The sequence below is a fragment of the Somniosus microcephalus genome, chromosome 11 (assembly GCF_052327205.1).
Source record: "Somniosus microcephalus isolate GS21.2 chromosome 11, FLI_Smic_1.0, whole genome shotgun sequence".
Taxonomy (NCBI): Eukaryota; Metazoa; Chordata; class Chondrichthyes; order Squaliformes; family Somniosidae; genus Somniosus; species Somniosus microcephalus.
Window position 1 is genome coordinate 20,973,521 of NC_140997.1, and position 24,757 is coordinate 20,998,277.

At 44.0% G+C, this 24,757-nt stretch overlaps 1 protein-coding gene across 1 annotated transcript in view; it reads left to right on the plus strand.

Moving 5' to 3' along the window:
* The window catches only part of foxk1 (forkhead box K1), a 126,016-nt gene that overhangs the window by 94,576 nt on the left and 6,683 nt on the right, over positions 1-24,757 (plus strand). Inside the window, exons 3-7 of the mRNA XM_086000301.1 lie at positions 8,110-8,266; positions 9,058-9,204; positions 12,172-12,365; positions 20,623-20,792; positions 22,561-22,830. Of these exons, the coding sequence (XP_085856427.1) occupies positions 8,110-8,266; positions 9,058-9,204; positions 12,172-12,365; positions 20,623-20,792; positions 22,561-22,830 (938 nt within the window). The remainder of the gene's footprint in view (positions 1-8,109; positions 8,267-9,057; positions 9,205-12,171; positions 12,366-20,622; positions 20,793-22,560; positions 22,831-24,757) is intronic.

Below are 24,757 nucleotides of genomic sequence, written 5' to 3' on the forward strand. Positions count from 1 at the left end.
AGTTTTTATGCTCCACACAAGCCTCTTGCCATCCTACTTCATCTCACCCTATCAACATATCCTTCTATTCCTTTCTCCCTCATGTAGTTATCTAGCTTCCCCTTAAAGGCATCTATGCTATTTGCCTCAACCACTCCATGTGGTAGCAAGTTCCACATTCTCACCACTCTTTGGGTAATGAAGTTTCTCTTGAATTCCTTATTGGATTCATTAGTGACTGTCTTATGACCCCAGGTTTTGGATTTCTCCATTAGTGGAAACATCTTCTCTACGTCTATCCTATCAAACCCCTTCATCATTTTAAAGAGCTCTATTAAGTCATGCCTCGGCCTTCTCTTTTCTAAAGTAAAGAGCCCCAGCCTATTTAGTCTTTCCTGATAGCTATACCCTCTTAGTCTGGTATCATCCTTGTAAATCTTTTTTGCACCTTCACCAGTGCCTCTCTGACCTTTTGGCACATCAAATATAGTTACCATTTCCCCTTCTCCATGTTCCTTGCATTTATTTGTATTGCCGATTTTCATTACCTTTTCCACCATGTACTCGCTCTCGCGCTCTCTCTCTCTCTCTCTCTCCTGTCTATTTCTCTTCCCCCTTCTCCTTCCTGGGACTTAATGGCAAAGCAAGGTGTACATATTATTTACCTAATTTTTACCTGCCCTGGTTGGGTGCATAAAGCTATTTACTCACCCTGGTGTATCCCTTTATTGTATCATCAATATAAATGTCAGTCTTGTATCAGCTGTGGCCCAGTTGGTAGCACCCTTGCCTCTGTCAGAAGGTTGTGGGTTCAAGTCCCACTCCAGGGACTTGAGCACAAAAATCTAGGCTGACGCTCCAGTGCAGTGCTGAGGGAGTGCTGCACTGTCGGAGGTGCCGTCTTTCGGATGAGACATTAAACCAAGGCACCGTCTGCACTCTCAGGTGAATGTAAAAGATCCCACGGCATTATTTCAAAGAAGAGCAGGGGAGTTCTCCCCGGTGTCCTGGCCAATATTTATCCCTCACTCAACATCACTAAAACAGATTATCTGGTCATTATCACATTGCTGTGTGTGGGAGCTTGCTGTGCACAAATTGGCTGCCGCGTTTTGTACATTACAACAGTGACTACGCTTCAAAAGAACTTCATTGGCTGTAAAGTACTTCGGGACGTCTGGTGGTTGTGAAAGGCGCTATATAAATGCATGTCTTTTCTTTTTGTGACTTTGGAAGTGGTGGAAACAGAAGAGTATTAATACTGACACACAAACTGCTAATGCAACCAGCCACTTGGCTAATTTGGAGAAATAGTTTCTGCACCATACAAGAACGTTCCGATAGGCCTCTTGTTAAGTGAGTGTCACAAATCCGAAGTTGCTTGGTTTCATTCTTAATTACAATGCAGACGGTATCTTTGACCTAGATCGGAATGGTTCACTAATTTAAATTTCTGATCATTGTTAACGACAGGGTTTCCTTTCATCTAAATAAGCTAATTGTAAGTCCGCGGTGAATGTCTGGTTATATCATACCAAACAGGCCTATTTATAGAATCATACAGCACAGAAGGAGGCCATTTGGCCCATCGTGCCTTTGCTGGCTCTTTGAAAGAGCTCTCCAATTAGCCTCACTCCCCTGCTCTTTCCCCATAGGCCTGCAAATTTTTCCTTTTCAGGTATATGTCTAATTCCCTTTTTACGAATGAATCTGCTTCCATCACTCTTTCAGGAAGATTTTCAAATTATTTCTCAGACAAAAGTGGGTGTTCTTGTGTATGAATCCTGTCGCAATACGCAGTGGATTAAAAGTATTAATGTATTATGGCTATTTTTGTATGTAGCTTTGTCAGTTCTGTTTCTACATTCTTCATTCATCTCGAAAACCTGATTTCAAACGAATTTAAAGGATTGAAAGCAGGTCTCTGAAATAGTACTGTGACTTCTGGTGATTGATCAGACCTTGAACTCACTCTTGCATGAGAGGGACTGTTTGATGTGTGGCATTATGCTGCCGTGCAATGTTAACGACAGTGTTACAAGAAGATTAAACATATTTAACACTCCCGACCAGTAACCTGGCCTTTGTTCGTCAAGACTAAAAGGACTGTTGTATTTGTTCTTGATGCATGTTTGTTTATAGGTTGTAGTCAATGTTCCCTGTAGGCTGCACTTTGTTCTGCACTGCCTGTTTCTTTTAATGCGCAGTCGCATTAAATTTCTGCACATGCGCGGTATTTACAGTGTAAAAGCTGGTGAGCGGCCTGCGCAGGACCTTGCAGGTTAATGCGCAGTTGTGCACATGCGCAGCTTAGAGAGAGCATTGATTGTAGTTGTAGCATTTACTAAGGCTTTCGTGCTCCATATCACTACAACAGCAACTTGGATTTATATAGCGCCTTTAACGTAGTAAAACGTCCCAAGACATTTCACAGGAGCGTTATCAAACACCGAGCTGCATATGGAAATAGCAGGACAGGTGACCAAACATTTGGCCAAAGAGAGAGGTTTTAAGGAGAGTCTTAAAGGAGGAAAGCGAGGTTCAGGGAGGGGGTTTCAGAGCTTAGGACCTTGGTAGCTGAAGGGTCGGCTGCCAATGGTGGAGCGTTTAAAAATCGGGGATGCACAAGAGGCCAGAATTGGAGAGCAGAGATCTCAGATGATTGTGAGGCTGGAGAAGATTACAGAGATAGGGGCGGGTGAGGCCATGGAGGGAATTTGAAAACAAGGATGAGAATTTTCAAAATGGCTTTGCTGAACCGGGAGCCAATGTAGGTCAGCGAGCACAGGGGTGATGGGTGAAGGGGACTTGGTGCGAGTTAGGATACTGGCAGCAGAGTTTTGGATGAGCTCAAGTTTACGGAGGGCGGTAGGTGGGAGCCCGGCCAGGGGCGCACTACTCAAGTGGAAATAAATATTTGGGCTGCTGTCTAAAATCTGGTCTGAGTAAATAATGTCCACCATTCTGTCATGAGACTGTTAAATTCAGTTGGCAGAATGCTGTGAGTGTGGTAATTGCCAATTCTTGGGCCGCGCAACTCTGCAAAGGCAAGGAGTCTTCCAATTCAAGCTGGACAAGAATTACTTACAATTACTGCTGTTGAGCCATTGAGAGAAGCAAAACATTTATACAAAAAATGATGTTTCATTGCTGGAAGTGTCCCAGCCGTCTAGAGAATAGTACAGCACAAATGTTGATGTTTACACTTTAGAGAGTGCCATTTTATGTGGGAGCAGAGTGTTCCTCCTGGAACAGACTATGCTTCTCCCCAACTTGTGATTTATTGTGCAACTGAAACGTTGAACATAAGGTCACTTTTGGTGCCCTTCTCTATGTAACGTTTTTGTCGGATGTACTGTGTCTTAGAATGTGCTGGACCAAGCCCAATTTTAAAAATTGAAACCAAATTTTTTGAAAGTTCTTAAGTTGCCTCACGGGCACTGATGTTGGGTGTGATGACCACGTGCGTCATTGGGATGTGTTTGCCACGATCACAAATTGACGTTGCCTACCTTTTTTATAGATCCTCCGCTCTGGAGTCACTTAAATTAAATATTAACAATTGCTGGCAGAGGCAAAATGACTCCAGTTTGCTGAACTGTTTTGCTTGAGGTCGTTTGTTCTTCAACACCAGTGCTCAACAGGCATGTCGAGGGCGCCATCTTGTGACAGCTTCTTGCATTTAAAAAAAAAAATCAACCTTAAATACATTTCCTGTCATTACCGTTTTATCTTTTTTTGGGTTGTGGGGGCAGGGCTGCACTGAGGCGAGAAAGGAGAGGAACAGATCGCATACGTGTTGACAACTCCCATGACTACCAGAAAGGAAATGCTTTGTTAGTGGTTTGGACTCACTTGAGCTTTCTGATGGAGCATGCCAACGCAAATACAGTATTATGCAAATATGTTGCAGTGATAAAGTTGCGAAATTAAAGACATAACACTTTGACTGCCAATGCAGTTTGTACAGAGCTGCATTTATTTGTGGTGGTAAGCCTGGGTGACTGCGGTGTGTAACTTTCTATGTGTTGGCCTTGGCTCAGCGGTAGCATTTTTGCCTTTGAGTCAGAAGTTAGGACTTGATCACATAATCTAGTCTGCCGCTTCAGCGCAGTACTGCACTATCGGAGGTGGCGTCTCTTGGACGAGACGGTAAACCGAAGCCCCACCTGCATGTTTTGGTTGGACGGAGAAATCCTGTGGCACTATTCAAAGAAAAGCAGGCCAGTTCTCCCGGTGTCCTGCTCAACATTTTATCTCTCAACCAACATCACTAATTATCTGGCCATTAATCTTATTGCTGTATGCGGGAACTTGCTGAGCGCAAATTGGCTTTCCCTACATTGCAGCGGTGATTACAATTTATAAAAAATACTTCATGGGCTGTGAAGAGCTTTGGAAAGTCTTGAGGTTGTCAAAGGCCCCATATAAATGTGAATTCTTCTTTAGCTTTAGTTCCCATGATTCGAGATTTCTGATTGATCCAGAAGATGTACCTTTTGAAAATGGAGGACTGTGCCATTTCTGAGCTGTGCGTATCTCTGCAATATTTTTGTATATACAGGAAACTCTTGTTTAAACGGCACCTAAATATCCAGAATTCTCTATTAACCAGCAAAATTCTCACTCCGTAAACAACACCTCAATAACTGGCAATGTTGCCGAGTCCGAGTCTCCCGTGGTGGCCGAGTTAGTCAGTGGGGGTAGTTCTCCAAACTGCCACCACTCGGCTTCTTGGCGCTGTTGGAAGTTGGAACACCTCAATACCCCTGTAACAGGAGTCTGACTCTCCCGCGCTGCCGGTAGTCTCTCCTGATCCGCCATTTTACAGGGGTACTGTGTGTCTCCCACGCTGCTGGTAGTCATTGCATTGCATTACCCTCAACTGGCAGTACTGTACTTAATCAAGCATCTTCCACCATCCATTTAACACAACATTCTGTAGGTGAGTACCCAATTACTGTATACTGCACATTTCTTGATTTTTTTTAATTTTTCTTTTTTAAGAATAGCCTCGGTAGATAACCCTCCGGCATCCAAAATTTTTGATCAACCGGCAACACGCCGGTCCCGTCGGTGCCGGATACCAAAGAGTTTCCTGTATAAGAAAAGCATGTGATTATTATTTTTGAGCTGTTTGCCAGGGACGCTGGCAAATGGAAGTTGTGTAGAAAACCCCAGCAAATTGGTTTAAATATGGCTGAGACGTCACAGTGGAAGGGAGGTTTTGTATTAAGAGGGCTACACTGGATTTAGCTACACCATCCCAATTGATTAAGTTGCAGTCCAGAGTTTCCTGCCACCAGAATCGTCCCAAAGTGTGACGGCAACATCAAGCAGTAATCAGAGGCTTGCGTCCAAACTTTACTGCACTTTCACTTATTTTAAAATATAATAATCAAACAAAATCTACTTGAGTTTTATATCTTTGCTGTCCAGGACGCGTGCATGCTGTTTTCAATTCTTTACGCTGCTCTCGCGGTAATCGTGTTTGACAGATCACCACTAGAAATGGATAACTTCCACCAATTTAATATTAGCAGGTGCAATAATGAGCACTTTATCCCAGGGGGCCAGTAAAGGGAAAGGTTTACAGAGGTGCAGTGAGGCATAAGAGTTGGGGCATTCGGGGCAATTCTGGTTTTGGGTGCATATCCATGCCAAAAGAAATTTGGGATGGGGCCAGCATCCCTCTCCTCTACCCCACTGATTGTGTTTTGAGTGTATATTTGGAAAATGTCAGAAGAGTGAACAAGAGCACCTGGGAGGGAGCAGTCCTTCTGGAAGACTGAGATGTGCTTAGTGGTGGGATCATGTTATAAATGGTGGAAAATGATCTGGCAAATGTGGAGCATGGCGAGAACAAGGGGGTCCTTGCCATTTTGAGGAGGTGGGGGGAGGTGAGCGCAGAGACACAGGAAATGGGATGGGTATGATCAAGGGTCTTGGTCATGGTCCAGTGATTTGGAGAAAGGTTGAGAGTGTGCATGCAACGGTATGTGGTAGGGAGTGTGGACTGCATGAAAGTTTGAAAGCAGTAGTGAGACAAGTGTTGCATATCACACGGGTATCTGTGGTTGTGGCTGGATTCAAAAGACTTTAACGTATGTTGGAAGGCTGTTAATCCAATTGTGTTTCAAGTGAAATAGCCTATAATTTCCTTAGTTATGACATCACTCCAGAAAAAGTCTTTGAGGCGCTGAAATTCACAGTAATGCCTTTTCAATTACTGCCGTGTCTGTTCAGTGTTACTGCGATTTCATTAATGGTGTGTGTGAAAAATCTTCCACTTGAGAACTGAGATAAGCATCCAGCAGTATGATTAAATGATACATTTTGTCCTTTCCAAACTTGGCCTGTCTCGAGAGAATATTTTGTGCTAAATAATCTTCCTTCTTAGGCAGTCCCTCGGAACCGAGGATGACTTGCTTCCACATTAAAAATGAGTTCTTAGGCGACTGATGAGTCCAATGCGGGACCTACAGTCTCTGTCACAGGTGGGGCAGACGGTGGTTGAAGGGACGGGTGGGTGGGGTGCTTGGGTTGACGTGCGCTCTTTCCGCTGCTTGCGCTTGGCTTCCGCTTGCTCCCGGCGAAGAGACTCGAGGTATTCGGCACCTTCCCGGCTGCTTCTCCTCCACTTTGTGCGGTCTTGGGCCAGGGATTCCCAGGTGTCGGTGGGGATGTTGCACTTTTTCAAGGAAGCTTTGAGGGTGTCCTTGAAGCGTTTCCTCTGCCCATCTGGGGCTCTCTTGCCGTGTCGGAGCTCCGAGTAGAGCGCTTGTTTTGGGAGTCTCGTATCGGGCATGCGGACGATGCTAAATAATGCTGGGGTGAATATTGCTGATTGTAGGTCCATCGCTGGCGGTGGGAGCAATTTGAGATGCTGAATTTAAGGCTGCTGCATTTGCACAGCAATTCTGCCGTGCCGGAGGGAGCTCTGCGCATTTGTAGAGAGTACATGTGCAGAGAGCGCCCTCCTAGCAGTTAGTGTAAATGTTTAGGGGGTGTAGGCAGCAGTGTCCAAGCTATCTAACACATTTAAATTAGCTAGTGCTAGGTTAAATGCCCAGGAGATCCAAGAGTGATTTTTACATCTGGTATGTCACAGCACTGGATTTACAGCGTATCTGTCAAACAGATGTGGAGTGACTCCTCCCCACCCCACTCCCAGGAGTTTCGCTGTGGAATCGAGCCAGCCCTTGTCTCTGGATTTACCTGACAGTTCTAGCATTGGTTCAAAAGGAAAACTGAAGAGGAGACAAGAAACTTACTGCGCAACATTAAACTGTGTTAGTTGAAGTGGATTTTTTTTCCTCGTGTATTGATATCCAAGCACTTAAGCCTAGTGACAATGCTGCACTATTTGCATCCGATGGTTGTGAGCCGAACATTCAGAAAGAATGTTGGTCTATTTGCTGTGTAATGTGTGTGTGTGTGTGTGTGTGAGGTGGGGAGAGTGAGGGTGACTGACTGGTTGGTTGTACACTGACTTCATATTGAAGTTTTGTATTGCGGACTCTATATTTGACCCGCTGGAATTTCAGCTGGTCACAGTCATCTAATGCCAGCAACTCTTAAATGAGAGGGAGGTACTGAGAGACTGATGGGTAACTTTTGCAGTGTTGCCTGATATTCAAGAGAGACACGATTCACAATAGTACTGGAAGGGACCAATGCTCCCTCTAAACTTGTTCCCCTGCGCAAGCCCTTTAAATTTGCTGCGCCTCATCTCTCCCAGCAGAGCAGCTGGTGATCGGCCTGCGCGGGGCGTCTCACACGGCGTGCAGCCGCGCACACCTTGGGGGGAACATTGAAACCAGAAGTTCTCGCGATCCTGACGGGCCGTTTTCTGCATGATGAGGAAAATACGAGTTTTTATGGGGAGGGGTCAGGGAAATAAAATGAGGAAAGAAGGATTGTTTTGAGTAGTTATTTCACAAAAATACACGATTTAATTGCGATCCGACAGAATCCAGGCGCTTGCATTCTATTTAAAATGCTAGAGCTGGGGGTTTTAAATTGGTTAAGTGAAACTGTAATTTCATCTATTAATTTCACTTTTCAGGAGATTTTATTCAGGTAACAGTTTTTGACCGAATTGTTTCCCAACTTGCTTTCTTTGAACAGTGTCCCCAACTCCTGCCCTGTGAGTCCACGTGGTGCCGGCTCCTCTGGATACCGTTTTGGACGCAACATCACCAGAGATCTACAGCTAGCTGCGGCGTTTGCAGAGAAAGCAGCTTCCGAGCAACAGGCAGAAACATCTGGTGGCGATAGCCCCAAGGTTTGGAAATGTTTTTACGAGTGTGTATCTCTCAGTTCTGTAGTTGTGGTCTTTTTCTCCTCCCCCCCCCCCCCCCCCCCCCTTTACTTTGCTCCTAAAGATAATGACTCGTGCTGATATGGTTCTACAGATGCCAGCAGCCCTCTTAATATCTTGTCCAGGTTCTTCACATGTAATTCTAGTCAATGAGTCTCAGTAGGCTGCCTGACTGTTGTCACTCAATATCAACACATATGGTTTCCAGCAGGAGTACGGGACAATGATGATGATTCAGAGTGGGGACGCCTTCCATTTCACCCTCCCCTCTTCTCCCCTCTCCTCCCTCACCCCAGCTTAAGGATACTGAAGCCAAAATACCTGTGCCCAAACCACTGCTCTAGCTGAGATCAGGTAGCTCAGCACTGACTGGAGATCAAAGTGAGGACCTTCCTGGTCTGCAGGGTCTATCTTACAGTGTGGAGCTGAGTCTTAAAATTGCGTTGTAAGCTTTTAGGTGCACCATGCAATACTCTTAATTGTACCGCAAATGTTCAGGGTGCATCACCATTGTTCTTTACTACGTGCCTCAGAATCTTTACAGAAGTAGATCATTTGAGGATGATACTCTAGAACTCAGATATTTATATTCTCTGTCTAATATATTGGACCTGGATTTTTAAATGAAATGTCACTAAAACTAATTAAATTTAATGAAGAATCTTCTGTTTTGAGAGTCTGACCCTAGTGTGTGTGTGTGTGTGTGTGTGTGTGTGTTGTATTTTTCTTAATATTGTTTCTCTCTTTTTGGCCAGGATGATTCTAAACCCCCCTATTCCTACGCACAGCTGATTGTACAGGCCATATCTTCTGCTCAGGACAAACAGCTAACACTAAGCGGCATCTATGCACATATCACAAAGCATTACCCTTACTACAGAACAGCTGACAAAGGATGGCAGGTGGGTGCACTCTACTAAGTGGCACCGGGGTAGAAATGTACAAGTGAGAGCAATTTATTTGATAATTCTATCTGGTTATCCCGTGAAAGATGTTAAACGGTTTTATCAGATTAATCAAACTTTAGAAGTATCTTCCTATCATTAGATACCAAGCTCATCTTTAAAATGTAGTTGCTGTTTGGTTAAATATCCCCCTGTATTAATAGGGATTATTTAAATCTCGGTGAACTAGTAGTCCTCTTTAAACCCAGTTCAAGTCCAAGTAGTTACTATTGAGTTAATTATTGACATAGGGATTTCTGCATAATTACAATTTCTTGTTGTGTATTACTAGTTTGTCGCAGTGGTTAGACAGTAACAGCGGTTTCTTCACCAGTAACGTAACATGGGCTTATGATGTAAGAGCTGAGCTTTTTTTTGGTGCAATATCCCATAGTTCTGGATATAACACTGTAATCCGAAGATGTGGTGAGAACTTTAAGCATCATTAAGAATAACAAATACAAGTGCAACCATTAGACATCCCCACTAAGATACAGCCAGCCATCAATGAACATTAACTTACAGCCCCAATTTAATATCCAGCACGTGCTTGAACCTTAACTAACTATACAAGAAGTTCAGATGAGCGCTGTCTGGAGTACTTGGGCAGTGCAAAGGAGAGGATGGTTTTCCAATCATTCATGCCACCTCAGGTGGTGTAAATGCAGCATTTGGGGTCCAAGTCAGGGTGGTGGTCATGCTTGCCCGTAATATGTGCCATATGCTGAAAACAGTCGGGAGCTTTGTTTCCACATAAAAATGTAATGTTTATTGAGAGGCCATATCTTTCCTGTTTCTTATGCTGGAGATGCACTCGGTGTTGTTCATGCCTGATTAAAATGGGTGTTTATAGTTGTTAGGTTTTGTCCTGAAAACCCAGAATTTAAAACTAATTTTCAGATGGGACCCTTGGAGCCTGCAGAAAGAAGGGATTATCATCGTCTCTGTCCGGGCTAGTTCTGATACCCAGATCCCATAGGTGAAAGGACAGTGTGCTAAAGGCAGATTATTATTTGAATGGCAATAGATTGGGAGAAGGGGAAGTGCAAAGAGACCTGGGTGTTCTTGTGCACCAGTCGCTGAAGGTAAGCATGCAGGTGCAGCAGGCGGTTAAGAAGGCAAATGGTGTGTTGGCCTTCGTAGCAAGAGGGTTCGAGTACAAGAACAAGGATGTCTTGCTGCAGTTGTACAGGGCCTTGGTGAGACCACACCTTGAGTATTGTGTGTAGTTTTGGTCACCTTACCTGAGGAAGAACATTCTTGCCATGGAAGGAGTGCAGCGAAGATTCACCAGGCTGATACCTGGGATGGCAGGAATGACGTATGAGGAGAGATTGTGTCGATTGGGCTTATACTCACTGGAGTTTAGAAGATTGAGAGGGGATCTCATCGAAACCTATAAAATTCTGTCAGGCCTGGACAGACTAGATGCAGGAAGGATGTTTCTGATGGCCGGGGAGTCCAGAACCAGGGGTCATAGTCTAAGGATAAGGGGTAAGCCATTTAGGACTGAAATGAGGAGGAATTTCTTCACCCAGAGAGTGGTGAACCTGTGGAATTCTCTGCCACAGAGGGCGGTGGAGGCCAGTTCATTAAGTATATTCAAGAAGGAGTTGGATATATTTCTTAAGGCTAAAGGGATATGGGGAGAAGGCAGGGACAGGGTAATGAATTTGGATGATCAGCCATGATCTCATTGAATGGCGGAGCAGGCTCGAAGGGCCGAATGGCCTACTCCTGCTCCTATCGTCTATGTTTCTATGTGCTGCCCATCCCTCCAAAAAGTGGCTTCTTAATTAACCAATGAACATACCTCTATTTTGTCAGAAACTGGGGATTCATGACTTGGAGTGTATAGGAACACAAAAACGAATCTCAAAGCTTTTTCAAGACGTTTTTCTGATTAAAGCTTAAAATAGTTGTTGGAAATCAGCGAGAGACAGAAGAGTCTGAGATTCTCAATTGGAAGCAGTTTGTTCCGTTGCCAAATTTTAACTGTAGGTTCTTGAGGATTAAAATGTTCCTTTGGAATCCAATTCCAATATTACAAGGCATCTGCAAAATGTGTCATGTGGACAGGCTGCTTTCAGGACGTGACTTGGCATGTGTAAAATATAAAAATATTTTTGATCTTAAAATGCTAGAACGGGCTTTTTTTTTAAAGACAAAAACAAAATAAAAATGGTGGGATAAAAAAACAAAAGAAACTCAAAAACCAGTAATACTCCACCCAGCAGGAGAAATAATACAAGATCAAAGACTAGTGGCTTCATCTTGTGATCAGGCAACTGCACAGACTTCCACAAGTATGTATAAAAGCAGCAAAACTGGATGTGTGGCTTGAGGCAAGATGTAGCGATCACTTCGCAGATGGGTTTGCTGTAGGTCTGCAATCCAGAAGCAGTTACAGACAGAAGGGGAGAGCTGTACAACGGGTGCACGGTATGCTTGGCGTGCAAATTAATCTTAATACATTCCACAAGGGACAATGAGTTATGGGCAAGCCCCCTAAATGCACTACAAGCTGTTCTTGATGTGGGCCGTGCCATATATTTTTATAATGCAATTTGGCAATTAGATATATACTCTTTTTTTTTTTAAAAAAAAGGAACATTTTGAAGGATTATGGGGAAAGAGCAGGGGGGTGGAACTAATTGGATAGCACTTTCAAAGAGCTGGTACAGACACGATGGGCTGAATGGCCTCCCCCTGTTCTGTATGATTCTATGTTAATTTTATTTTTGACCAGAATGTTAAACCCCCTTGCATTTTTTACATTCATTATTTATCATGGAACTAAATTAATTTCTGCTAATTGAGGTGGAGCTGAACCTAAATTGCTGTGCTCTTGTTCAATCAATTTGGTCGTGCGTGTTTAACTGCAGTTGAGCTTTCAGTATTCTTAATTTTTTTCCTTTGAGACAGAATTCAATCCGCCACAACCTTTCTTTAAATCGCTATTTTATCAAAGTGCCACGGTCGCAGGAAGAACCCGGGAAGGGGTCGTTCTGGAGAATTGACCCTTCATCGGAGGCGAAGTTGGTGGAGCAGGCATTCAGAAAACGCAGGCAGCGAGGGGTCTCTTGTTTCAGGACGCCGTTTGGACCTATCTCCTCCAGGTTGGAAGCTATACCAATTTGCAGTTTGCGTGGTATTGACTGTTGGTTTTTTAAATTGTAGAACTCAGTGGAATGCTTGTGGCTAAGCTCACGGCGCGCCACAGGCGATGCTGTGGGAAGTATTGATGGATGCAGGGGTAGCCATTTTGAATTGTTCCTAACAAATCTTGAATGATGTGCACCTGCCTCTGGTATGACGGGGAAAAACTTGAGGCCCAGGTACTTGATTTACATAGTGCATTTTTTTTTATATATATATATATTTTTTAATGGTTATTCCATACCTGTGTCTTTCTACAGTGTGACTTGTGATATGAACAAGATCCAGCTGAGGAATGCTTTGGTAAAAAGATAGTCCCAGACTGCACTGGAACCCTGTGGGGAATACTGCAAGTGCGCCAAGACACAGTTAACTGTGGGCTGTTTTGCTACAGATATAAATGTCGAGCGTTTTGTTACTTGAAACATTTTATTCCGAAATTCTCAACTGCCAAGTGACCGATAATCCCGTAATAGCTGTGGTACCCCAGATAATCCCCAAATGCTCTAGTAAAAAGACAATACATGGTGCAGTAGTGCTGACTCTTTTTGCCTTCTTTTTCCCTTGTGCTGTCCTCTGGCTGTGTGCAGAGCTGAGTAAGTGTTTTCCCTTGTTCCTACTGTGATTGTACTGTATCCATATGCTCACTGAACACCACAGACAGTGTGATGGAAGTGATTTCTTAACCCGTCTGTTTTAAATTGTAGAAGAGCAGGTGGGAATGAAAAAAGCTGTAGGTTCATGTGGATATCTAGTCTCGCTTGCAAATAAGGTGTTGGCTTGGCTCAGTTGGTAGCACTTTCCTTTATGAGGCAGAAGGTAGTGTGTTCAAGCCCCACTCCAGGACTGGAGCACGTGATCTAGGCTGACACTTCAATAGAGTGCTGAGAGACTGCTACATTGTCGGAGGTGCCGTCTGTCGTGATTCAGGTGGGATTGTTCGGTATCTACATTGATTTCTGTAGAGCAGAGCTATCTATGTCTGGCGAGTCCAACTCCAGACCCGTGATCTAGATTTCTTCATGCTGCATTCATTTTTCTGGTGGTGTTTCCCATTTTCTTTTCAGTTACTTTTTCTTGTGATGAAAACTTGAATCTCCAAAAAGTGGCCCAAGGAATGGGCAAATTCAAACAACATGGGTTCCAATTCCATTAATTTGGATTCAGTTACTGCTTCTCTTGTCATTTTGTTTTCATTCTCGCTCTAGGATGTTCACCAAGTTAAATTCAGTGTTGCTCCCTCCTTTCCTTGTTTACCAACAAAACAAAACAAAAGCAAAGGAATGCTAAATAACAACAGAAAATGCTGGAAAAACTCAGCAGGCCAGGCAACATCCGTGGAGAGAAATTAGAGTGACGTTTCAGGTCTAACCCTTTTTCAAACTGGAAAGGAAATAAAATAGATCGAAGGCAGGGCTGCGATAGAACAAAAGAAGTAAAAGAGACATTAAGAGGTATTCAAAACTAGACGAGATGGTAATAGGACAGTGGAGACAAAAGACGGCAAGATTAGGTGTGAAGTGTACTGGCAGGATGGGAGACAGCTGCCGTGTGGGAGAGAGGGGGGGAAAAAAAGGAATTGCGGGGGGGGGGGGGGGGGGGGGGGGGCGGGAGGAGGGAAGATCCAAAACAAAGGGGTGGGAAAAAAATATAAGTAAAAATGTAATAGGGGCCGAGGTTATGATCTGAAATTGTTGAACTCGATATCGAGTCCGGAAGGCTGCAAAGTGCCTAATCGGAAGATGAGGTGCTGTTCCTCAAGTTTACGTTGAGCTTCCGTGGAACAATGCAAGAGGCCAAGGACGGTGAGGTCCGAGTGGGAATGGAGTGGTGAATTAAAATGACAGGCGACCGGAAAAAATGACAAGCAACCGGAAGCTCGGGGTCACCCTTATGGACTGAACGGAGGTGTTCCGCAAAGCGGTCACCCAATGCTATTGGGGCCGGACCATTTTGGCTTCCACACGGTAAGCGGGAAGAGCTTTAGTGCAGACTTCCACCTACTACTGTTCTGTTGTTTGATGTACGTGGATACGAGTGATATTTCAGGCAGCAGTAGTTGATCACATTCATGGTCTTTTGAACAAGTAAGTCTGAATGGCAATTTGAGGATGGTGGTTTCCTGGCCCTCGAAGCGGAAAATTTAAACTGGAACTTGGAAACTTTTAACACGGTCAAAGAATTCTTGAGCTTAGTGCATTTTGTAGTCTCCTGTGATTCTGTACATCCTGCTAAACTTGCGTTTTAAAGTTAGTACTGGCTCCTTTCTATATTTTCAGCCACTTTCTATATTTTCAGCCACTATCTCTACATTAGCAGCACGATAGAATTAAATGACTAATGGCTCCACGTTTAGGTTACAGAAGTAATCCAGTCTTAATTCTGTTAGACCTATTTTGGTCTTTTCAAATCAGTGTTTCTAAATTACTTTCGTCCCTTTTCCAATCCCTATGAGCTTTTCCCATACCTTCAGTTGAGAAGGTATGCAGGCAACATGCTGCCTGCTTCTTAATTTCTTTTCTATAACTGAGATTGAACATCATCCCTCTCGCTGGCAACTGTCTGAAGCTGAACCACACCGTTTGCAACCTTGGTTCGTATTTGACACCGAGATGAGCTTCCTACCACAACCTGCTCCATCACCAAGGTCGCCTACTTCCACCTCCGTAACATCACCCGACTCCGCATCAGCGCATCTGCTGCTGAAACCCTCCTCCATGCCTTTGTTACCTGTAGACTTGCCCATTCCAATGCACTCCTGGCCGGCCTCCCATCTTCCACCCTACATAAACTTGAGCTCACCCAAAACTCTGCTGCCCGTCTCCTGACTCGCACCAAGTCCTGTTCACCTATCACCCCTCTGCTCGCTGACCTACATTGGCTCCCGGTCCAGCAACGCCTCAATTTTGAATTGCACATTTTGAAATGTTTTCAAATCCCTCCATGGCCTTGCCTCTCCCTATCTCTGTATCCTCCTCCAGTCCTACAAACCTTTGGGATCTCTGTGCTCCTCCAATTCTGGCCTCTCGTGCATCCCTGATTTTAATCGCTCCACCATTGAGGGCCGTGCCTTCAGCTGTCTAGACCCTCGGCTCTGGAATTCCCTCCCTAAACCTCTCTGCCTCTCTACCTGTCTCTCCTCCTTTTAAAATGCTTCTTAAAACCGACCTTTTTGTCCAATCTTTTGGTCACCTCTCCTAATATCTCGTGGCTCGGTGTCAAATTTTGTTTAATAACGCTCCTGTGCAGCGCCTTGGACCTTTTTACTATGTTAAAGGCGCTATATAAATACAAGCTGTTGTTCAGTTTCCTTGTTGGGTCAGGCATATTCTCCTCTTATTTTTTTAACATCTTGCCAGAGATCAGAAATCTGCATTTTGGAAAGTTGTTGTCCGAACCCATTGTCTTACCACATTAGTCCTACACTGCGGTGCCACCATTTTATCTTGACACTCCTTCTGAGCTAATACCTTTATATAACATACGGAAAAGTGATATTCATTATTGGGGACTGCTGTAGAATAGAGGTAGAGCTATGCACAGAACCATGGCATTTTTCAAAAATCTATATTTCTGAAATAAACAGCATCTTGCACACTTTAAGCTGTTTGAAAGTTGTGAGTTTGAAAGCCTCCAATACTCTGGGTCACTATTTCTTATTAACATTTTTGACAAGAGCCACAATTCCAAACAAAGTTTTGCTTGAGGACCACTCTTTTGGACTGCTGCATCGGGGGATGGGAGTCTGCCCCTACACGTCCCCACAGAATGAACCCCTGCTTTCGATCTGTGGGCAGATGCCGAACAAGAGTAGGTACCAATGGATGAGGGGGGATAAAAACCTAGTGACCAGTAGTTCTATTTTAATCAGGCAGTAGTTCTATTTTAATCAGGCTCTTTCGCTTGCTGTAGGGAAGCCAGAATAGTCCTGCCCCCGAATAGCATTCTGTGGCTTTTTTTGTTGGTAAACAAGGAAAGGAGAGAGAGCAACACTGAATCCCAACTTGGTGCACCTCCTAGAGCCAGAATGGAGACCAAATGACAGAGCAGCCAGTCTGTTGAGGGCCACCGGTGAATGGAGGATGGATTACAAGTGATTCTCGGACTGTATTATAAGTACTAATGTTCTGGGTAAATGTGAAACCTCAATAATACGGTTTATTTTTTGTTGTTGGACAGTCAATGCACATCTAGTTGTTCCTTTGAGTATAGACGATCCAGGGGTGACCTAACTCTGGCATTTAAGATGATTAAAGGATTTGCTAGTGTAGACAGAGAGAAACTGTTTCCTCTGGTGGGGAGTCCAGAACAAGGGGATATAACCTTAAAATTAGAGCCAGGCCGTTCAGGGGTGATGTCAGGAAGCACCTCTTCACACAAAGGGCAGTGGAAATCTGGAACTTCCCCAAAAAGCTGTTGCGGTTGGGGGGGGTCAGTTGAAAATTTCAAAACTGAGTGATAGATTTTTGTAAGGAGGGATATGGAGTTGAGATACAGATCAGCCATGATCTAATTGAATGGTGGAACATGCTCGAGGGGCGGAATGGCCTACTCCTGTTCCTATGTTCTCTCTTCCCTCCCCCCCCCCCCCCCCCCCACAACACACAAAGCTTAGATTTATTTTTTAAATGGTTAGACAGTTGGGGAGAAGGAATGGCCTTAAACAGCAGTGTCCAATCCTCTTTCTTTCATTTTAGAAGTAACTGAAGTCCTGATGAGTCTAGAGCCTTCTAGCGTTTCTGGTTTAGGGTCCCTCTTCAGTTGGAGGGAACTGCAGCTTCGGGGAGCTCTGACACTAACCAGAGCAAGCAGTGCTAAATCCTGATACCTGCATAACTGGCATGTCTCCAATATCTTTAGATCATGGTTGTGTATGATTCAGATGTTTTGTAAAATGGGAATACCATATATATATTAAAAGATCATTTTCATAGGTTTATCCTCCACATATTTTTGGATTAATCCATCATCTATCATCTTCTGTCTAAATAGACAGATTCCACTTGAGCTTTAATATTGACTTCATCTTGACTTAATCAAAGATGTTTTTGCATCTCGCTGAGTATTTTATTTAAGTTCAATTTTATTGGTGGCATCCTAAATTGGGCTTGACATCTTGCATGTCACATTATTGGCCTTTTCCCTCAAACGTACCTCCGCTCAGCAAGAGTTGGGTATTAGAACTGCACCCGCATTCCAAACTCTGTACAAATGCAAAGAAAACTTGGGCTCTTGCACAATCAGTGGGTGATGCAGAGGCTCCACACCAGTGTAGTGCCAAACCATCTTGGACATTGATCATAAAATGTTTGATGCAGAAAAGCTACCTCATGGGGCCCAGTGTGACGGCATATTTAAATAATGAATGGGTCCAACTGCGTATTACATGAATGGCAAAGTGGCATTACATCTAACAGGCTCGGCTGATGTGAAAGTTGCATTCAAAGTCGGTGCATGCCTAAAAAGTTGCACAGCTGCATCGAGTATTAAAAGGTCTTCACACACAATGTATTGTGCAACAATAGGAAGTTGGCTTCTAGTACAGGAAACTTTTTTTTATCCGGCACGGACAAGACCGACGTGGTGCCGGTTCATCAAAAATTCCGGATAACCGAACGCTATAGTAAAAGATAGGGAGAGCTGACAGCTCCGTATAAAGCAACAAACCCTGTTGCTTAGCAACAACTGTAGAACAATGGCCACAAGTTTCAAGCGTCTCTGTAGCTTAGCAACAGCTGCAGCCACACCCTTGCACAGCAACAGATGGAAGAAGGCAAATACAATATGAAGTAAAACCTACTCCTGAATTTTGCTGGTTAACCGAGATTTCCGGTTATTTAGGTGCCAGTAAATTGAAAGTTTCCTGTACAACAAATACACAGTACTTCCCTATCAGTTTGGTTCAGCATGCAGGTTGCTGATACGGGCTTTTACTCCCCTGATCTCTGAATTCTTTGAGCTCTCTCCTCCATCCTTTATCTTTTTTTTTTCATTCACGGGATGTGGGCGTCGCTGGTAAGGCCAGCATTTATTGCCCATTCCAAATTGCCCTTGAGAAGCTGGTGGGGAGCCGCCGCTTTGAACCATTGCAGTCTGTGTGGTGAAGGTACTCCCATAGTGCTGTTAGGGAGGGAGTGCCAGGATTTTGACCCAGCGACGATGAAGGAACAGCGATATATTTCCAAGTCGGGATGGTGTATGACTTGGAGGGGAAGTTGGAGGTGGTGGCGTTCCATATGATGTTTTTGTAGCATGTTTATTTGGATTGATAGGTCATATTTTTTCCCACTGTGACTGCTGATTCAAGACTTGGCATATGATTTTGAAAGAGATGGGTCAGTCAGAAGCAATCAATTTCCTGTTCCATACTCTGGTATTTTGAACCTTTCTTTTAAAAATGAGGTTATTTACTGCAGACTGACTTGATCTGGAATGTAGTGATACACAGGATAGTTTCGGATGAAGACGAACCTTCAACCCATTTGTTCTTCTGCCAAAATACCAACTCTGCTGTCATTCCATTACAGCAACCAGCTGGTTTCTTAAATGTCAGTGCCCTAGTTTCAATCACCCTTTCTTGCAGCCTGTTTATCAGGTTCTTTTAGCAGTGGACTCCCAACCTGTGGCTGTTTAACTCTGACACATTTCCTCTCAAAACAAACAGACTGCACCGTTCTGCCTTCGATAGTGCAGATGCTTTAAAAGCATACAACACCAAATGTAAGCGGCTCATTTTACAGTGCTAGGATAATCACTTTCACTAATATTAATTGTGACATTCCAACAGTTTTACTTCATTAGTAACACTTACTGCAGCCATGAACTAAACTCCCATTGGAATTTTAATGGATAGATGGAAAATTCATGAGAGCAACCCCAAGGATCAGGATTTCTGAAAGGAGTCTGGAAGATCAAATCTTTCTTCCAATCTATAATACTATTGTGGGATCTTAATATTGTCCTCCATAAACATCCGCGTGCTGCTTTGAGTCTTTTTCTATGTTTTTGAAGAGGGTCAGTCCCTGCCCTTGCTGTTGGCATGTTGAATCGGTGAGTTTAATCAGAGCCTTGTAGTAAATCCACCCTGTTTTATGTAGCACTCTGATTGGCTAGTTCTTGGACCTCTGACATTTTGCCAATAATTGTCAGGTGGGTTGTCTCATTTTCAGATTATGGTGTTGAAATTCTTTCTACCATTGCATTCCTCTGAGATCAAACACAAGAGTTTGTTCCTAAATATTAGAGTTTTGGTACACTGTAACAAGAGGGTAAATTTCCCAAAACCGCCTGCCCACGCGGAGTCTCATTCAACAAAAGTGCGAATCAGAGAATCGAGCTTGGAGCTCAGTGCGCCTATTTTGAAATGCTCCCAATTTTCCACTCCATTCAAGGAGCACAGGCGTGGAACATTTATCTGAATAAGACTAAGTTGTCCTCTCAATTTCAATGGACATTTGCTTCATGTTGGAGATGAGACTTTAAGGAACTCTCAACACCGAACAGTGTCATGCTAGATGGGTTGTGGTGTGTACATCTCTGAATTGGCAAGTTGATGGCTCTACTGAGGCTGTCGTGGCCAAGGTTGAGAGTCACTCTAAATTTCATTTGTAAGATAATGCTCTTTCTAAACGCCCCTTACTGGACTTGGCTTCCCTCAAAGTAACTAATTGCGACATACTGGTATTTAAGGCATGCCTTAATATTAAATGATGATTAACATGCTCCCAAGATTTGATATTTTACTATGGTATTCCTCAGTGGTGTCCAAAGCTAACTGAACTTGGTAGAAAGTAAAGTTGCCTGCATTTTCTTCCCCTTGGGATGTAGTTTATCCTTTTCAAATCTCACTCTTTTCTACAGACACGAGCTTTGATTTGGGGTGTATCGACATTATCATCAACATACTGTTTACTATGCTGTATGACTGCCTGTGTCTTTTGAAAAGAAGCATTGGTACGTGGCTGGGTCTTTTTTGTAGTCTGGGATTGCAGGAAGGTCGCATGGCTTCAGTGTATAAAGCAACTGGCAGGTGCACTCTTCCAGTGATTTTTCTTCCCATCACCTCAGCTGGTCATTGCCCTGTCATTAAAGTATGTGGAGGATCAATTCCATTCTGCTTGATCTGTGGGCCTAGTTATGATCTCTTGTGGAGAATTATCTGTGTTTTGTAAACTGATCTTAATATAGATATGTATGTATTTTTTATAAACATTTCAGGAGTGCCCCGGCATCTCCCAGCCATCCAGGTCTTCTCTCTCCTCACTCGAGTGGGCTGCAGACTCCTGAATGTTTGTCTCGTGAAGGTTCCCCTATCTCGCATGATCACGATTTCGCAAGCTCCAAGCTGGCATCAGTGCCAGAGGTTCGTTACTCTCAAAGTGCGCCAGGTAAGTGTGCCCCTTTACCAAGGGAGAATTTTGTAAAGATACCCCTGGTTTTGTGACCTAGCACATGAAACTATTTAATATAAGAGCATAAGAAATAGGAGCCGGAATAGGCCACTTGGCCCCTTGAGCCTGCTCCGCTATTCAGTAAGATCATGGCTGATCTTGGGCTCAAAGCCACTTCCCTGCCCGCTCCCCATAACCCTTCACTCCCTTATCTTGCAAACATCTGTCTCTCTCCACCTTGAATGTATTTAATGACCCAGCCTCCACGGCTCTGGAGTAGAGAATTCCACAGATTTACGACCCTCAGAGAATAAATTCCTCCTCATCTCGGTTCTAAAAGGGCGATGTTTATAATGTCTCTATATTTGGCTGTATGCATGAAAACAGTGGTTCACACAACAATGTGGTTTTCAAGGTTCTCTGATTTAAAAAAAAATGTTTTAGTTTAAATAGTGTGTGCACTCATTAAGTTTTCACTATTTTTCTTTCCCTTGCCCCCACCCCTTTGTTCCAGTCCCATCCTTTTTATTGAGCAGGACTTGCAATCTGCTTCCATGCATTTGCTAATACCACTACCTGGCCAAACGTAAGGAGGGAGATAGAAATTGTCTCAGGATAAATTGGCTGCTTTTTAGCCCTTGTGGGGAAAGTAGCAGGTCTCTGCATAATGCTTTCCCCAACAGCTTGAGAAAGAACAGGGGCTTGAACCCATTGTTCTGCAATGCTGTGGTACGCTGTGTTGATTCAGTAATGTTCTAACCTCAGCCACTGTTAAAACAGGTTTAATGTATAATGTATCTGAGGCAAACCAGAAGTGTGGGTCATGTACCTTATGACTGATATTTGCTGGTTACTCAGCTGAAGAAAAGTCGAGAATGAGTAAAGATAATTTAGCTCCTCGAAGCTTATCCCTCCAGTTTTCGAACTGAAGTGACCAGTGGATACAATTCTTCTCAGTATACAGGAAACTTTGTGTTATCCGGAGGCTAAATGTCTGGCAAGCTCGAGCCACCGGCAAAAATCAGGAGCCGTTTTTTTTTCTTTTCGTTTCTTTTGTTGGTTTTTTCTAAACAGTCAAGCTCTGCAAGGACTGTAGACTGTTTAGAAGCTGTTGTTAAGCAACAGGGTTTGTTGATTCATACGGAGATGAAAATCTCCGTATGTTTCAACATTAGTGCTGGAGAGCCCGGTAGTTTTGAGGGAACGGCAACAGCTCGGTCCCGGATAACACAAAGTTTCCTGTAATATGTTTTCTGATTGGAAGCTCCGCTCAGCGCAGCGTTATAGGATGCCCAGGTTGCAAACCATCTGATTCAATCTGAGACGGTGACCAGGGAGGGGATGGAATCGGTGACGAGGGGGCAGAGTTTATGGCGGGGCCCGAAGATGATGCTTTCTGTCATCCCAATGTTTAATTGGAGGAAATTGCAGCCCATCCAGGATTGGGTGTCGGAGAAGCAGTCTGACAACACCGAGGCAGCGGAGGGGTCGCGAGAGGTGGTGGTGAGGTAGAGCTAAATTTTGACAGCATACATAATAAATTGATAATATTTAGTTGCTGATCTTGAAAAACGTAAGCACTCTAGGATATTAAAAGGGTTATTGTTAACATGGGGGTGGGAGAAGAGCAAAATTGTTTGGACTGAGGTTTTACATTCTAGTGCAATAGGCAGACTATCTCTGTGCTTGCGATGTGAGGCTGACTTTGATTTGTTACGTTGGAATCTTGTGTTTGAATCTGATAACTGGAGCATTTTCTTTCCAGGCTCTCCGGTTAGTGGCCAGCCTGTTATAATGGCCGTTCCGCCCCAGCCACCTGGTGTTGTAACAAAATCTGTGGCCTATATGCCCGCCTCCCTAATAACTTCTCAACAATCCACTGGACATGCCATTCACGTGCTTCAACAGGCTCCCACTGTAACCATGGTGAGGGTGGTAACGACATCGGCCAACTCCTCGAATGGCTACATCCTAACCAATCAGAGCCATATCGGAAGTGGACAGATCATACACGATGGTTCCACTGACCAGAAAGGTAGGCAATTACAGTTCTGCTAACTTGTGACTCATAAAAACACTACCTATAAGATATTTTTTTAAATCTTGTGTTTGCATGTACTTCCTGTTCATAAAACCTCACATCCTGTCACATTTTTGTCACACATGTCTCTTTTGCCATTAAAAATTCCTATATTCACATTTATAATGGAAACTGCCATTTAAACTCGTCACACTGTAATTACATCCTCCTGCCAGGGATGGCAATGTAGTGTCTCATGCCTGTACGGGAGAGAAATATCTCACTAAGTATCGTGGGCCTGAAATCAAGTGCGATCTGTGCAGCCTGCAGTCAAGGCACACCAGAACGGAGAGGCCCAAGGACTGTCCAAAATTGATTCACCGGCCTCGTCATCACCATTGCTGTGATTTTGGCCGGCTAATACGACAGCTGAGACCCGCAGTTGAGTCTGGTGGGAGGGAGACGTGCACAGGCCCGGCTACATTCCTGCTTCTCCTGGCTCCACGGTAAAGTTAAAAAAAAACTTAACCTGCAGGCCTCTTCCACGGCCTCAAGCGGTCCCTTTAAGGATCGCTGGTTAGGCTGCTGTAGAGCTTGAAAAAGTCGTCTGAGCTTGCAACACACAAGCTCAGACTACTCTTTACTAATTTTGCAAACGGGTACGGAAATGGGTGCAGGCGTTGTTTTAAAGAAAAGGGCCCTGCCCAAATTTAGCTGGGGCGTGGGGCTTCCCACTGCTAAATCTGTCATTGTTGTGCCTGTTTTAGACCTGTAAAACAGGCGCAGTGATGAATTTAGGCCTGCTTTTGTCTGCATGCCCCAGTCCAATTATCCCCCACCCGCCTGCTTCAACTGAAGACGCTTGGTTTTCACTCTCCATGCGCGACACTGCGTGAGATTGACTACTATATGCAACTGGTTTGGCTGTGCAACTATCCTAAAACTTGGAATTTGTTTGAGGAAGTTTGTTTTATTTTGTTGGATTGAAACAGTTGATTTAGACTTTTTTTGTCTTTTGAAACAATTTGCAGCAATTCAAATATTTTTCTGCAGCACCAAATAAGCTCTGAATGATCTTACAGTTCTGTTACTGAATGCATTTTAAAACACATTTTTTTCCCGGCCACCATAAGTTATGTTGAAATTTCTTACCGGCCACAGCCATGATCAGCTTTTCCTCATCCTGCCCCTCCCGGTGAATAATCGACACCCACACCAATGTTCCCTCAGCAATCGGGAAGGTACCCCACACGCAAATTTTTTTTTTTTTTTTTTTTTTTAAAAGAGGGATCATTGACCCATACCCACAAGTTTTTTTTCAGATTTCAGGTTTCTCTCCATTCTTGCCACTGGCTCACCGACCTCGCACTCTTTTGCCGTTCTTCCTGTCACTGCTGTTTTGAGATTTTCCCTGTTCCCTCCACCCTCTGTACGGATGAGGTTCGTGTATTAACTATGGTGAGGTTTTCCTCTGCCTTGCACTTCCAAGGCTTCCCTGATTTCAGGATTCTTTCCGCACTTCACGCTTCCCACCTCCTGGCTTTGCACCCCGCTCAGCCTTCTAGGCTTTTATTACTGCGGGAGTCTCCCCACCATCTGCTTCACTTGTCAGCCTGGAGGCCCAGCACAACTTCCTGGTCCGACTCCACTCCATTATCCATCTGTTGTCTTCAGCCCTGCTGCCCCTCCACTCTTGTGGCTCCCTCACCCCCTTTCTTTGCTCCTTTATGGCTGCCTCTTTCTGCTACAACCCCTCTTACTCTGCGTTGTGGCATAGTTCTGTTTGTCTCTTTCACCCACGCTCTCTCTCCACTGCTCCATATCCATGCTCCTATCAGAGTCTACTCTCTATTTACCTCAGACCACTACCTTTACCATCCTGCACTCTACCTGCAACTCCTCAATATCCGCCAGTTCACATGTCCACAACAACCCGAGTTTC